The 17,015-nt window shown below is 42.7% G+C and overlaps 1 protein-coding gene across 1 annotated transcript in view; it reads right to left on the bottom strand.

Moving 5' to 3' along the window:
• The window catches only part of LOC108439641 (calretinin-like), a 35,115-nt gene extending 31,822 nt beyond the window's left edge, over positions 1-3,293 (bottom strand). Inside the window, exon 1 of the mRNA XM_017718159.2 lies at positions 3,144-3,293. Coding sequence (XP_017573648.1) covers positions 3,144-3,228 — 85 coding nt within the window. The 5' untranslated portion in view covers positions 3,229-3,293. The remainder of the gene's footprint in view (positions 1-3,143) is intronic.
• Between the last annotated feature and the right edge of the window lie 13,722 nt (positions 3,294-17,015).

Genomic DNA, 17,015 nt, shown 5'->3' with positions numbered 1-17,015 from the left:
CATGACATCACCGGAGCTGAGAGTGCATCTGGCTGAGAGTGCATGTGCACATGACGTCACCGGGGCTGAGAGCACATCTGGCTGAGAGTGCATGTGAACGTGACGTCACTGGGGCTGAGAGTGCATCTGGCTGAGAGTGCATGTGCACATGACATCACCGGAGCTGAGAGTGCATCTGGCTGAGAGTGCATGTGCACATGACGTCACCGGGGCTGAGAGCACATCTGGCTGAGAGTGCATGTGCACATGATGTCACCGGAGCTGAGAGTGCATCTGGCTGAGAGTGCATGTGAACGTGACGTCACCGGGGCTGAGAGCACATCTGGCTGAGAGTGCATGTGCACATGACGTCACTGGGGCTGAGAGTGCATCTGGCTGAGAGTGCATGTGCACGTGACGTCACCGGAGCTGAGAGCACATCTGGCTGAGAGTGCATGTGCACATGACGTCACTGGGGCTGAGAGTGCATCTGGCTGAGAGTGCATGTGCACGTGACGTCACCGGAGCTGAGAGTGCATCTGGCTGAGAGTGCATGTGCACATGACGTCACCGGAGCTGAGAGTGCATCTGGCTGAGAGTGCATGTGCACGTGACGTCACCGGAGCTGAGAGCACATCTGGCTGAGAGTGCATGTCTGCAGCCAGACTCTATTGGGCTGTGCAGCGAGTGGGCGGAGCTCGTTACTCTGATGTAGCAACAAGCTGCTTGTTAAGGAATTAATTTGGTGGAAGGAACTGAACATTAAACGCCGCGTTCACAGCCCAGAATATTAATTTCTTACTTTATGTATTTAACTGTTGTATAAAAGCAATAGTACACTCAAGGTTGTGACATCACGGCTGTGATTATTTACTGCGACCAAATAGCTCTGATGCTATTTCGCGATAACACACTCCTCTCTCTCTCTCATGTGTGTGCATACAACCTGCATGCATGCATACATACATGCGTACATGCAATCAGAGAACATGCATGCATGCCGGCGCTGTGGGTAGCGCTGTCGCCTCACAGCAAGGAGGGCCTGGGTTCAATTCCCTGGCCAGGCGACCGGGGTTCTCCCCGTGTCTGCGTGGGTTTCCTCCCACGGTCCAAAGACATGTAGTTAGGGGCCAATTGGACATGCTACATTGCCCCTGTGTGTGTGTGTGTGTGTGTGTCTGTCTGTCTGTCTGTCTGCCCACCGATGGACTGGCGGTGTGTCCTGCCTTCTGCCCGATGATCATAGGCTCCAGCACTGCTCCCCCCCGCAACCCTGAGGGAGAGGTGGCTTAGAAAATGTGTGTATGTATGTATATACAGTGTGTGTGTAAAAAGATGGTTCTTCAAGTGTTCTTTAGTAAATAATTATATATAGAACTATAGAACTACAGAACCATAAATTCTATATAGAACCGTTTGAGCTTAAAATTGATAGTGTTTAAACGGTTCTATATAAAACCCATTTGAAAATGGTTCTATATAGCACTAAAAACGGTTCTTCTATTGTAACAAGCTTGACATCATAAAAACAGCAGAACCCTTTTGGTGATGTCACCATGCAAAGCATTCAAGCCTGCGGATGGGTCTATATAGAACTCATGGCCCCTATAGAACCATTGCCTATACTGAACAACAAGAATCGCCTTTTTAAGAGTGTACAGGATCAAGCCTGGGGCAGAGTCAAGACTGGGTGTGGTCAAGGTGGGATTCCATGACAACCAGGCTAAAATCATCATCATCATCATCATCATCATCATCATCATCATCATCATCATCGGCAGCAGCAGCAACTTTCGAGCATGTTCACGCCCTACAGTCTCTTGCTTTGCTTTGCTTGTCTATTTCCTTTCAAAATGACACGGAGAAGTCAGGACACATGAACATCATCACTATTCCGGCAAGCCAGCTGTGGGCGGAGCATGGACCGGACAGGCCTGCGCTCTGAGACAAGTGTGCACAACAGCCACTTTAACCCTTTGAGCTCTGACTTTAGGGAATAGGGAGTGCAGCATAGGGAGCCGAGCGAGCACAAGCATGATGACTCCTGAACATAACGCATTACTCTAAATCCCTCAGTCCCCAATCCCCCCCCCCAATCCCCCCACTCCGCAGAGCTTATAGGAAAACGAATGCATGCATTCATGTGTTCACTGCTTATGACCTAGTTTTCATTCCCAGAGCTGTGCGGAGATTATCTTCCACAAAATGTGGATATATATTTTTTGAAACTGTTTATTTTTCCTGTTCCTGACTCTACCTGCGCTCAGGTGCGACTGCACGGATGACGGCACAAAGCAGTGCACACTACCAGAAACACAGTCGTTCTACCTCTGCACTGAAAATCTGCTGTTGTGTCATTTGTGTCTCTTGTGATCTGTTTTACATGTGGAGTTCACTGAAAGTCCAACAGTGACACCAACACAAAGTCAGATTGCGACAAGCTGAACTACAGTGGAGAAGCTGAGCTGCTAAAGGAGAAGTGAGGAGAACATGAAAAGAGAAGGACAGAGTAAATCCTGTCTCCCAGTGCAGTGACAATCACTGGACTATATAGATGCCCCGGTCACTCTCAGTTCTTTAACAGAAAAATACTGACCAGGTCAGAACACCTCCTCCTCCATTATGTAGAGTTTAGACTTTTTACACTTTTAATGTAGGTCAAAGGAACCAGACATTTTTTTAAAGTAGCAGGCATTTTTAAATTCAGTACGTTTTGGTTCTGATAGCGGTGATATGTAAGCATCTAAACCTGTTCTCTCCGTTTTTCTTGCAAAATCAGTACAAAAAAAAAAAAAACAAGCACACACAATCAAGACCAGTCCGTCTTATACAGCATCTGAATGAGCAGCTGAAAGTGGATCTGAACTCTTTCACTCAGAAAATTGATTATTAATGTTTTAATGTTAAATCCTTAACATTCATTTAACTTTTTTCTCCCCCCAAATGGTCAGTAACTATTTCCGGCTCGGTCTGTCTCACATAAAAATATGTGAAGCAAGAATAAATCTTTCATGCTCCACTTTCAGCTCTTCAGTGTTCAGCTGAATTTCTGCGCTGGCCCACACTGGAGCCTCCGAACACAATCAAGCAGAATACATCACTTTACACTCTGTGTTCACCATCAGGGGTTAGATGATGCTCATGCTGTTCAGAGTGTAACTCACCGTCACTGTCGAAGTGTCTCCACACGTCCATGAACTGTGTGGCAGTGAGCTCGGCCAGGTGCAGGTGAGGCGCAGGCTGAGCCATCTCTGTCTCTCTGCTCTTCCCTCACGCTGTAACACTCCTCACTCCTTCAAACACTCTCACAACAATCTCACTATCAGCTCTGTGTTATTAACAACCCCCCCAGCATCTCCCTCCTCCTCCTCCTCTCACTCCACCCCCTGTCTCTTTCGGTGCACCTGCAGTTCCACCACTGGCCTGCAGTGGGCGAACACAACTCAGTCTGACAGAGAGAGAGAGAGAGAGAGAGAGAGAGAGAGAGAGAGAGAGAGAGAGAGAGAGACTAAGTTTTAAGATGCCTTTAAACTCATCAGCTTTAAATTCTCCACATCCTCCCAATGCTACACAAATATTCACAAAATATCAATAGAATAGCTCTCAAATATTCCCTAAAACTACCTAAATATCTAAAATACCCACAAAACATACATATACCTCTCAGTACTAATACACATTATACACCTACATAACCACAAAATGCCCCCCAATAACCCAAAATGCTTCCAAAATACCAACGCCATGCAGCCAAAAAACCCAAAACAGCCTAAATACACCTAAATAGCCACAAAATGCCTGTAAGCACTCCTACCTACCAACCAAATGCCCCTGAATATCCTGCAAATACCCTAAAACAGGCCCAATACCCCAGACACCCTCTACATACTCCCCTCTACCAATACTGTGACGTCAGCAGGGAGTACGACACTGGGGTAGCCATGCTTCTGCTGCTAGAAATGCTCTTTACTGGACACCAGCAGAAAACACACATAACACCACAAACTAATGGGTGAGGTCACCGCCATCTACAGGCTTCACCTTGACAGTGACCCCCCTCTTTAAACACACACACCACTAAACCCACACCCCCAACACAGAAATATTATTTTTTAATGCCACCAAGTAAACAGAGTATACCATAATATCAAATCAAATCACACACACATTTCTAAGCTGCTTCTCCCTCAGGGTCGCAGGGGGATGCTGGAGCCTATTCCAGCGGTCATTGGGCGGAAGGCAGGTGGTGGTAGCTGGGGCGTGGGCAGCTGGTCTGAAGTGGGTAGCAGGAGGGCTCGACAGTCAGTCGTCCATCAGTGTCCGGCCGGACATGTGGGCGGTTGTATACTCAGAAAAAAGGCAGGGAGAGGGAATTAGTTTTATTCTTTCTGTTTGTACATAAACAGGGAATGTAAACATTCCCAGAGTGTGGCTAACGGCTCCGGCAGATCTGACTATGACAGCTTAACTAAAAGGAGGGAACCAGAAGGAGACACAGACACGGCAGCACTCTGAAACAGTCTGGCGTCCCTCCGCTCCACCGTCCACAAACCTGAGTGACCGCGTGCGAGCAGCGGGACGCCAGCACCAGCATCTCAGTTTACTATAATTCCCTGTGTCCAGGGGCCCCTGGATCTGCTGCCTTTATCTAAGGGGGAACATTAGCTACCAAAAGCTAAACTGAACAAGTGAGTTTTCAGCCTAGATTTAAAGACTGAGACTGTGTCTGAGTCCCGAACAGTTTCTGGAAGATCATTCCAGAGTTTGGGAGCTTTATAAGAAAAAGCTCTTCCCCAGCTGCAGCCTTAGGAATTCTAGGAACTATTAATAAGCCAGCACTCTGTGATCTGAGGAGTCATGATGGCTCGTAATAGGAAATAAGGTCTTGCAGGTACTCAGGAGCGAGACCATGAAGGGCTTTATAAGTCAATAAAAGGATTTTATAATCAATACGGAATTTAACAGGCAGCCAATGAAGTGATGATAGCCCTGGACTGATATGATCAGATGTTCTAGTTTTAGTGAGGACCCTGGCTGCGGCGTTTTGGACTAGTTGAAGTTCAGCTTAGATTCCTGCTCGTGCATCCTGACAGTAGCGCGTTACAGTAGTCTAGCCTAGAAGTAATAAAGGCGTGTACTAGTGTTTCTGCATCATGCAGGGACAGGGCATTTCTTATTTTGGCAATGTTGCGAAGATGTAAGAAAGCTGTCCTAGTGATGCCGCCTATGTGTTGATTAAATATTTAATACCCTTAAATAGTCCAAAACACACCCTGTTTACCCAACAGTATATATCAAAATACCACTAACACCCTCAAATACCACCTAACACCCCACTAATACTTAAAAATACTCCCAAATACCTCAGAAAACATCCTGCACTGACCCCCTACCCAGCACACACAAAGGATAAATTGCCACAGTTTCTGCAGTGATACAGATCACAAACACCCTGTTCTTCATCAACAGCTGAACTCACTGCATCAACACACATCATGATCTGCAACCTCTCCAAATCACTGAACGACATGAAAGCAAATCTTCAAAGGCAGCAGAGAATAACACATGAACACTGCCTGGGTTAGTAAGACCCCCCCTCCCCCCATCATATTTGTCCCGTCCCAAATAGCCAATTTAGCCTGAGTGAAAAGAGAATTCAGTAGACAACACTTAATCCGCCACGCAAGAGCGCAGCACGGCCCCAGCGTGAGCAAGCCAAGTGTGAACGTGAACATGATGTCCAGTTCCATATAGTGTCTATGGAGGATTTAGCCGAGAGCTTTCTATAAATGTTTCACGCTCTGCTCAGTTCAGTGCGTTTTATTAGCCCCTCTGCTTTACATGCGGTGCTGACGAGGAACGTAGAAGCTGAGGATGCAGTAAAAGAGGAGAGCGGGCTGCAACCTTACACAGGGGCATTTAATATCAACATCAGCAAATATTCACAGTAACTGAGTACATATTCCTTGGGATTTGCCATGAATACATTTCAAACAAAAATATTTTCGCTCCTTTAATATATATTTTAATTATTTCAATAAATATACACTCACCGGCCACTTTATTGTCTTTCTATCATCTGGAACCAGTCTGTCCATTCTCCTCTGACCTCTCACATCAACAAGGCATTTTCGTTCACACAACTGACCGCTCACTGGATGTTTCCTCTTTTTCGGACCGTTCTCTGTAAACCCTAGAGATGGTTGAGCGTGAACATCCCAGCAGATCAGCAGTTTCTGAAATACTCAGACCAGCCCGTCTGGCACCAACAACCACGCCACGTTCAAAGCCCCTTAAATCCCCTTTCTTCCCCCGTTCTGATGCTCGGTCTGCACTTCAGCAAGTTGTCTTGACCACCTCTACATGCCTAAATGCAGTGAGTTGCGGCCGTGTGATTGGCTGATCAGCTATTTGTGTTAACAAACAACTGAACAGGTTGTTTGTATATATATATATATGTTGTTCTTCGGTTTTTGACGTAATATGAAAATGCATGTTTCTCTTTACACTGTGTGCTAATTTCATGATGAATGGAGCAAAAGAAATGGACCAAAAGTACTTGGAAAAAAGTCCGGTTTCATTGACCGACATTAAAACTACAGCATGTTTTTTTTACTCCTGTAAAGTTATCATCATTCTCATAAAGTTTACATATTTGACATTTGACATATTTGACATAAAAGTGGCCAGTTAACGGAAGAACAAGGTAGGTGTTTCTGATAAAGTGGCCAGTTAGTGGAAGAACAAGGTAGGTGTTTCTGATAAAGTGGCCAGTTAATGAAAGAACAAGGTAGTTGTTTCTGAAAAAGTGGCCGGTTAGTGGAAGAACAAGGTGGGTGTTTCTGATAAAGTGGCCAGTTAATGAAAGTACAAGGTAGTTGTTTCTGATAAAGTGGCCAGTTAGTGGAAGAACAAGGGTTTCTAATAATATACATGCATGTACATACATTTGCATTTTTAAAGTGCATGGATCAACCTGGGTATGCTAAAGTAAAGGTAAGGTAAACATCTGTTTTGTTCATGCATGCAGCCTAATTTATGTGCATGAATGATCATCTTCTGTTTGTGTGCTGTAACACAGAAAATGCTGTGTGCCTGCCTCACAGCTTTCAGGGGTCAAAAAGTTATTGTTTCAGCTTCAGATGCAGCAGATTCAACACAGAACGGCTTAGTTTTTCCCCAGTGTGTGCACTTACACAGCCACATTCACACTCACATGGCTGTGTGTGTCTCTCATCAGGGAACGACACCTTTTCTCCTTCAGAAACCCTGAGCCGCAGATGGCAGCTACCTTTGTTATGACGACATGCTCCAGCAGCCAATCAGCTGTCTCCTTCCACTGCTCAACCATACAGGGAAAGCATGTCCCAATGTTTATGTTGTTTATGCATAGGGATTAACACATGACAGTACAATCTAAGCATATGGCCATGAATATGACAAAATAAATGTTTTTCTAGGAACCTGGACTCGTGTTATTATCCAGTTATGAAACGTTCTGAAACGTATTATTCAGCATCTTTTCATAGGAGAGAGGAGAAGAAGGGGACCGAAGTGGAAAGCAAAGAAGAGAATGGGAGAGAGGAAGAAAAGGAAGAGAAGAGGAAAGGAATGAAAGGATGAAATAGAGAAAAGTCACAAAAAGAGAGACGGGAAGAGAACATAAGAGAAGACAAGAAGAAGAAAAGAAGAAAGTAGACGGGAGGACAGCAAGCAATGAGCAGAAAGCAGAAAAAAGAGGGGAGAAGAAAAGAATGAGGGGGAAGAGAAGAGTGGAAAAGAAGGGATGAGTTGAGAGAGGAAGAAAGACAAAAAGCAGAAAAGGGATAAGAGAAAAGAGGAGAAGACAGGAGAAAAGAAGAGAAGGAACAAGATGAGAATAAGAGAAAGGGAAGAGAAGTAAAGAGAAGCTTTAAGAAGTAAAGAGAAGCAACTGAACGTGAAGTATAAGGAGTTTCAGCTTTTTGAATGAGGCACAATACAGGGCAGCCAATAAGAACAGGGCTCGTTTACATGCATCAGTCCTACAGCTACAGTAACGAACACAGCCCGTTTACTTTTACGGGATGAAGAGAGGCTAGAAAGCAGCCATTTAGTCTGAATTATGACTGAAGCATGTCAGAAGTGGAATACAGCAACACAGAAGACAAATGCAAAATTTGGGCCCTTTAATGCCACTAAAAACAAAACGAATGCAGCGGGAACACAAACACCAACATGCTGCTCTAGCAGGGCTGCTAAAATCTGGGCAGTTTGCTGACCAGCTGCTGCAGCTCTTTATTGTGCTGACCAGTGACCTCCAGCACTTCCTCATGATTAGCTTTCTGCTCTGAGTCGAATTCGGTAACCAGCAGATTCACAATGAGAGGAGAACCCAAAACACGCAAACCAGAGTGATGAGCTACAATCACCTCTGGAGGGGGAGAGGGAGAGAGAGAGAGAGAGAGAGAGAGAGAGACAGAGAGAGAGAGAGAGAGAGAGAGAGACAGAGAGAGAGAGAGAGACAGAGAGAGAGAGAGACACAGAGAGAGAGAGAGAGAGAGAGAGAGAGAGAGAGAGAGAGAGCAAGAGAGAGAGAAAGAGAGACAGAGACAAAGAGAGACAGAGACAGAGAGAGACAGACAGAGAGAGAGAGAGACAGACAGAGAGAGAGAGAGAGACAGACAGAGCCAGAGAGAAAGAGAGAGCGATAGAGAGAGACAGACAGACAGACAGAGAGAGAGAGAGAGAGAGAGAGAGAGAGAGAGAAAGAGAGACAGAGAGAGACAGACAGAGAGAGAAAGAGAGACAGAGACAGAGAGAGACAGACAGAGAGAGAGAGAGAGAGAGAGAGAGACAGACAGAGCCAGAGAGATTCCAAATACATGCAGTCAGGCCAATTGGACATGCTACATTGCCCGTGGGTGTGAGTGACTGTCTGTGTCTGTCTGTCTGCCCTGAGATGGACTGGTGACCCATCCAGGGTGTATCCTGCCTTCCGCCTGATGACCACTGGGATAGGCTCCAGCACCCCCCCACGGCCCTGAGGGAGAAGCGGCTTAGAAAATGGATGGATAGATAAAACAGATACAGCTCTTGCAGTGATTTTTTTTCTCAGTTAATATAAAAGCAACAGTGAAAGTATTCAAATTTTAATCCAAGACAAGAGCTGATTCTGGAATAGCTCCCGACTCCCGGTGTGGTGAACTTTGTAGGACATGATATAACAGCATAAACCCACATTGTGCATTTATACTCAGGAAAACTGCAATAGTTTGGAATAAAGTACACTATGTGGGAGTATGTTGCCTATGTAGTGCACTACACAGGGAGCAGGGACCCATTTGAGACTCAGCCAGTTGGTCCCAAAATGTTTGTTGCAAGGTAACTTTGAGCGAAGGCCATCAAAAGTCTTTCGGTTGTCAGGTCAGGAGAGCGACATCCAGTCTAAGCAGTAAACACGTCTTCTATTCACCCACTTCAGGCACGTTTGACACAACGTGGCTATATAACCGTTTAAAAGTGAAATACAAGACAGGGCTTAGTCTGCAGGCTGTAAATCAGCAGAGGACGTTTTCTTCCGTGTCCTACCTGCGTTCAACAGCTGCTACGCTGCTTAATGAGGTAGAGGACAAAGTTTTCTGGAGAAAGAGGATGCATCAAAGGAACGTTCTTCAAGAGCTCGGCAAAACAAAGTCCGTCTGAAGGCGTACGAGGCGAATTAGCTGGCATATGAATTTTACACTGTTTCAATCATAACATTCGTTAAACGGGCTCAAAAGCTCTTCAAATGTTGCTTAAAAATGTCTCTATCTTGGAGATTTGACCAGAGGTGGACGAAGTACACAAATCATGTACTGGTGTTAAAGTCGAGACCCCCCAAGGTAAAATATCCCTCCAGTGAAAGTAGAAGTTCCTCCCTTTAGACCTCCACTTGAGTAAAAGTACTAAAGTATTTCCCTTCAAATGTACTTAAGTATAAAGTAAAAGTACTAAAAGAGTAATTCTGGCTCTGATGTCCTGTTATCATTTTTATAACCAGACTGGCTTCATGAACTCATTTCAGGTGAAAGTCCTCCAGCGTCTCTCTTGGTAAACCAGTCTTTTAATAGAACGTCATTAATTAGTGACGCTGACGTCTATTAAAATGATCAGAAGCACAAAACACTGAAGGTAAACAGTTTCCATCAGGGAGAACCGAGTGGCTCTGAAATCACTTTTTACACACAAGCAAAGTTTCAGTTTCAGATTTATTTACAACTTAGTTCCAAGTTTAAGTTGAATAAAAACTGGCTTTAAACTCAGGATCACAGATGAGCTCCTTTACTATGTTGATCTGTAGGCGTCTGTTCATAAACATAAACCAGCCCAAACTCATTTACTATAAAATGAAATGGTGTTTGTAGAAATTCAGAAAAAAGCTGCGTCAGTCTCGACTGCATATAATAATAATAATAATAAATTAAATTTAAAAGCGCCTTTCTCGACACTCAAGGACACTGTACAAAATGTAGGGTTATAAAAAAACAAAAAAAAACCCCCATCAACAGAGAGAGTAGGCTAATTTGAACAGGTGAGTTTTAAGACTTGATTTGAAAAGAGGAAAAGAGTCAATGTTACGGATGTCAGGTGGGAGGGAGTTCCAGAGTTTGGGAGCAGAGCGGCTGAAAGCTCTGCACCCCATGGTACTCAGACGAGCAGAAGGTACAGAGAGATGAATGGAAGAGGAGGATCTGAGCGAGCGGGTAGAAGTTGCGATTTGGAGAAGATTTGACAGATAGGGGGGGCAAGATTATGTATGGCCTTAAATGTGTGGAGGAGAATTTTGTATTCGATCCTATATTTAACAGGGAGCCAGTGGAGCTGTTGAAGGACAGGTGTAATGTGATGGATTGAAGGAGTTTTAGTGATAATACGGGCAGCTGCATTCTGAACCAGCTGAAGCTTATGGAGGGATTTATGAGGAAGGCCAAAGAGAAGAGAATTACAGTAGTCAATGTGGGATGTAACAAGACTATGAACTAGAATAGATGCAGTGTGGGGGGTGAGGGAAGGGCGTAGATGATTGATGTTACGCAGATGGAAATACGCAGACCGGGTTACGTTACTAATGTGAGAGCGGAAAGATAAACAGTTATCTAAGATGACACCCAAGCTCTTAACCTGAGGTGAGGGGGAGACTAATGTACTGTCGATTTGGATAGAGGAAATATCCACTTTTGATAATGTGGATTTGGAACCACAAAGCAAAATTTCAGTTTTATCACTGTTAAGTTTTAGGAAAATAGAGGTGAACCAGGATTTTATTTCAGATAAACAGTTGGAAAGGGAAGAGGGCGGGAACAAAGTACTTAGTTTACTAGATAGATAGAGCTGGGTGTCATCTGCATAGCAGTGGAAATGGATGTTGAAAGAGCGAAAAATATTGCCAAGGGGCAGAAGGTAAATGATGAAAAGTAGGGGCCCCAGGACAGAGCCCTGGGGTACACCAGAGGAAACAGGGGAAGACTGAGACCTGAAAGATTTGAGTTGAATGAACTGAGTGCGGCCTGAGAGAAAGGAATGAAACCAGTCGAGTGCGATATGATTAATGCCAATGGAAGATAGTCTGTTAAGGAGGATAGTATGAGAAATAGTGTCGAAGGCTGCGCTCAGATCTAGAAGAACGAGAATGGAAAATAAACCAGAATCAGCTGCCATGAGAAGGTCATTAGTGATCTTAAGAAGAGCCGTTTCTGTGCTATGGAGGGGGCGAAAACCAGACTGGAATTGTTCATAGAGACAATTTTCGGATAGGTAGGAATGAATTTGAGTAGCAATAAATTTTTTCAAGTATTTTGGAAATGAAAGGGAGGTTAGAAATCGGGCGAAGGTTATTAAAGTTGTTGGGGTCTGAGCCAGGTTTTTTCAGAATAGGAGTGATAGCAGCCGTTTTGAAGGGCGTAGGAACAATTCCACTAGTGAGTGAGGTATGAATAATGGCAGTTATGAGGGGGAGCAGAGAGGAAAGACCATATTTAACTAAGACTGTAGGGAAAGGATCAAGCTGACATGTAGAAGGTTTTGATTTGCTAATGAGATCAGAAATGACAGATGCATCTGGAAGCTGAAAACAAGAGAGAGACTGACTATGTGAAAGAGGAAGAGAGAAGGAGAGAGGCTGTGGATCAGGACAGATGTTCTGGTGGATTTTATAAATTTTCTCACTAAAAAACGACATTAAAGCATTACAAGTATCAGTTGAGTAAAAGTGGGAAGGTAGGAAGGATTTGGGTTGGAAGAGTTTGTTGACTAGATAGAACAGTGTTTTGGGCCATATGTGGACATATTTCTATATTGAGCTCTATTTACTCAAAGTTAGGTTAGTTCATCATTTATGTTGAACAGACTCTCCCAAAGTTTTACGCTGCTGCGCTGACGTTGAACCGCGTGCTGCACTGGGTCGGTATGACCAACAGGTCAAAACCAGCTCTAAACAAAGTGACCGCTGGGCCCTGATTGGTGCTCTGGCTTTGCGCTTCTTTCGTTTTGACATGTTACGTTTTTATACACACAGAAACCAAAAGGAACGACAGATTTCTCAAAATGTAGGAGGAAAAAGTCGGATATTAGACTCTGAAATGTAGTGGAGTGAAAGGAAAAAGTCGCCCAGACTGGAGAAACTTCAGTACAGATACATGAAAAAACTACTTAAGTACAGTAACGAATTACATTTACTCAGTTACTGTCCACCACTGCGAGTAGGTGATGATCTAGGCCTACAGTTCGCACCATGCTAACTGTAAATAAGCTTTCATTGACTGTAAGCTTCATTGAGCAAGTGTTGGCCAAACGATTACATTTGGGGTTATGGTGAAAATGCTATCAATTAGAGTTAGGCAAACTTTTTCTTTAAGGAGAAAAAAAAAAAAATCATATCCCACTTTTACAAGCTTGGCTTGGTCTTTAGAACTGGAACAAGAGCACAGCAGCACTGAGCTTGACTAAAGAAGCCAAGCATTAAACATGCATGCTCACAAAGCACTCACAAAGGAGCAGCAGTGTATCGCTATTCGTGTGCAGCACTGTGTGTGTGTGTGTGTGTGTGTGTGTTGGCTTATATATGAGCATTAAGTGAAGCATCTTTCAGAGCTGATGTAAGCTAATGCATTATTTCTTCCACGTTCGCTTTCACGCTCTTTCGATCATTTCCCTTCCTCTGCTCTTTTTACAGTACACTCACAAAAATGATGCCTATATAAACTTCACTGTAGCTTTCAGGGAAGCACATTTGTTTCTGCTACTTTAGGTTCTGCGAAATCCGTAAAAGAACAGTGCAGTACAGAAATACGAGATTCATTAGCCACCTACAGTAAGCAGAGCTCAGGACAGAGGAGGACAGTAAGGGGAATTCCACTGATTTTTCAAAACTGCTGCAGAATTCAGTCTTTAAGAAATAAAGCGATTCAGAGGGTTTGGTGTGAAACGGTTCAGACGTCTTTACAGTGGTGGTGATGGGAACCAGGGGTCGCCACGACTACAACACAGATTACAGACGTTTTATTTACCATCCAGAACCACCAGAGAACCTACACGAGTCTGAGTTTTATATGGAATGTTGATGATGGGAAAACAGTGGGAAATAATTTGGGGACTATTTTGTCTCATGAGACCCTGCATGTACCTCTCCACCATGAACAGATTTTTAAAAATGTTTAAGGCCAAAACATTCTTAACCCTACCATAAAACAGTGTCTCGGACATCAGGCAGTGAATTCCGAACCATTTCGTGTAGGAACTCTCTGTGAGAAGCTTTTAGAGGTGGACGTCTGGTTCCATTCACCACCACTGTAAACAGTTCTGACTCTCTAGACCAGAGCGTTTCACACCAAATCGCACTGAAGGACTTTTGATTTTTAAGTCTGACTTCTGCAGCAATTGTGAAATAATCTGTGGGAATCTGTGGAAGTCCCCTTACTGTTCTGCTCAGTTCAATCTGGTTGCAGCTTCACTGGTTAAATGAATCTTGTATTTCTTCCCTTAACCATTCAACTGTGTAGACCTTTGGTGGAACTCCTCTGTGGGTAATTGTCTACACTTGTGTTTTTTAAAATAAAATTGTTTGTGTGTGTATATATATATATATATATATATATATATATATATATATATATATATATATATATATATATATATATATATATATATATATATACACATATACATACATACACACACACACACATATATACACATACATACACACACACACACACACACACACACACACACACACACACACACATACATATACATAGAATTACATAATTCAACACAGTACAGACCACTTTTGACTTCTTAAACTGAAATTGTTAACAGAAAAATACAGTGTATCTAATTAAATTAAGACTCGTCGTCTTAATGCATCAATTAAAATTTCTCCTGATGCACCTTCAGCGAAGAATAAGCTCACTGTTTTAAATACTAAAATTGGAATGACTAAATTTAATGACAAAATAAACATGTTTAAACTAATACAGAGCAGCACTGTGCAGAATCATTAACATATAAAATGTTTTTAAAAATTGCACTGAACCTGAACTACCAAGAAATGTTGCATGTAGGCTGTGCTCATCACACAAGGCCTATATTCAGACATTCCTTACTTTTGCTGTATCAAAAAATGACAGCACATCACAAAAATACTGCGACTGCGATTGACTTATTGGCATATCGCAACCAGAAATCACGAGGACGATTAAACAATATACTGTGTGGAGCTAAATTAGATTAATAAATTGTACATCTCTCCAACCAGATCTACTGTCCTAGACTGGACCTTCATTCAGACGTCTACCTGTGCTCCTTAGCATTCTTTACTAAAAACAACTGCTCGGCATTTCTATGTACACTCAGGCTTTCCACCAGCAATTTTACACAGATATAACCACAGTCCACATAACTGCCCAGTAAAGAAAAAGCCTTTAATATTGGAGACTTGAAATGTAGTAAATAAATCATTTCAAAACATATACAGACCATATAAATTATTGTAAAACAGTAAAAGAATACAGAATTTACTTTGTTGATCTGTGTTAATCAAACAGAAAAATACCTCCTGTCATTTATAGCAAATATAAATGTATAACCCCCCCCCCCGCTACCCTCCCCAAAGTTAAAGTAAAACAGTCTGAGGAGGCAAACTACTATTAGCTCAGCTTAATGAGGAAAATGAGAGGAGGTTCACATTAGACACATTTTCGCAGCCATGTCCAGTGTTATGTGCTGTGCACACGTTTTTCTGTTCTGACCAGTCAAATTGTAGGCAAGTCTGGTCTTTACAGACGTAATATAGGAGGTAATATTTGTGATGGCAGTCCTTCTGCATCTAAATCATCAATCAGGCAGTTTCTTTGTTTCTGTGTGGCTGACATCCACAGAAAAATATACCGTGACGCATTTTATTATAATAGTGATCAATTTTGTTATATTGCTCAGTCCTAGTGTGGACCCCCCCCCCCCTCTAGATTAACATTCCCAACCCAAATCCTAGTAAGTCTCCTGCTCTAGCACACCGGACTCAACTTAACCGTGAGCCCTTCCTGAGAGACGGTAGGCGAGTTAGTGAAGAAACGATAGAATGGTTCTAGGGCTGCATGACGAACTAAATACACTGCAGTTGTGTTGCTATATGCTGCAATAAAACACGAGAGGGAACGTGTTATCGTGAAATAACGTCACGGCTGTGATTTTATTTTGCGATAACACGACCTTGAGTGTTCTCTTGCTTTAATACAACAGTTAAATAAAGAAAGAAAGTAATAAATTGGACCGTGAAGGTGGCATTTAACGTTTTAACGTTCAGTTCCTTCCACCAAATTATAGCGCCTTAACGAGCTGCTTGTTATATCAGAGTAACGAGCTCCGCCCACTCGCTGCCCAGCCCGCAACTCCAGCTCCGTACACCAAATTCACCACAACTGAGCAGCTTTGTTTTTTATTGAGGCAGTTTTACGGCTCAGTCTGATTTGGTCAGACTCTGAAGATCAGACACGTCTGGGTTCATTTCTGGCTGATTCCAGGTTGTTCAGCCGTTCTTCTGTCACAGCTGCCGACTGAAAAGCTGCTCAGTGGTGACGACGGTTTGGGAATTTAGTGTCGTCTCGTCTTCAGAGTCGGACCAAATCGGCTGTCGGTCAAATGTGATCTTAACAGTGTCTGTTTTCGGCAAAGCAAAAACGTTCAAATGGCTCGAGCGTCTCCTACAGCTGTCAAAGTGGTTGCTTAGCAACGGCATCTCAGCGGAGCGATGCAGTGATGATAAGGTGACATATCAGCATGGTTAGAACACCTCTCCGCCTCTCAATCAGCATGCGTTGCATAAATTATAAATACCGATTGAACATCTGATGTCACATGGGGCCCGATCAGTCTTATTTACAAGTGTTGAACCATGTGAATGCCCTGATTACTGAAAACAGATCAAGTCACAATCTCATTTGTAAAGTGTGGTCATGACTAGGCTTGCACAATAAATTATGTGTGCATATATTTTTAATTATTATTTTGTTAACCAATATCACTACTGCAAAAGCTTAAGTTGTGTTACTGATTTAAGGGGATTAAAGAGGGAATCTAGCGATTTCCCTTTATATTTAAAAAAAAAAAAAAAAAAAAAAAAAAACACTACTGCATAATTATATTGCTGAGATTTAAACAAAGTCATTCAGAGTGGTTTGATGTTAAATGGTTCACTGCAGTGAAACATATCAACTCATTTCTTTACAGTGGAGGTGACCGGAACCAGGGGTCACAATATCTCTAAACACAAATAGACCCAAATCAGAAAATCATTTTTCTTTTGGGAGAAATAATAAGTGGGCAATATGGCAAAAATATAATATTGTGATAATTTATTGGAAGTTTTACAATACGTCACAATATTAGATTTTTCAGGAGTCTGACCAGTTGGAACAGAAAAAAAAAAAATTTAAAATTATTATACACATTATATATAAAAATAAAAAAGTCATATTGCCCAGCCCTATATATATAAAAAAAAAAATAAAAATACATTT

This window comes from Pygocentrus nattereri, chromosome 15 (assembly GCF_015220715.1).
Source record: "Pygocentrus nattereri isolate fPygNat1 chromosome 15, fPygNat1.pri, whole genome shotgun sequence".
Lineage (NCBI taxonomy): Eukaryota > Metazoa > Chordata > Actinopteri > Characiformes > Serrasalmidae > Pygocentrus > Pygocentrus nattereri.
This window is presented reverse-complemented; position numbering and strand designations above follow the sequence as displayed.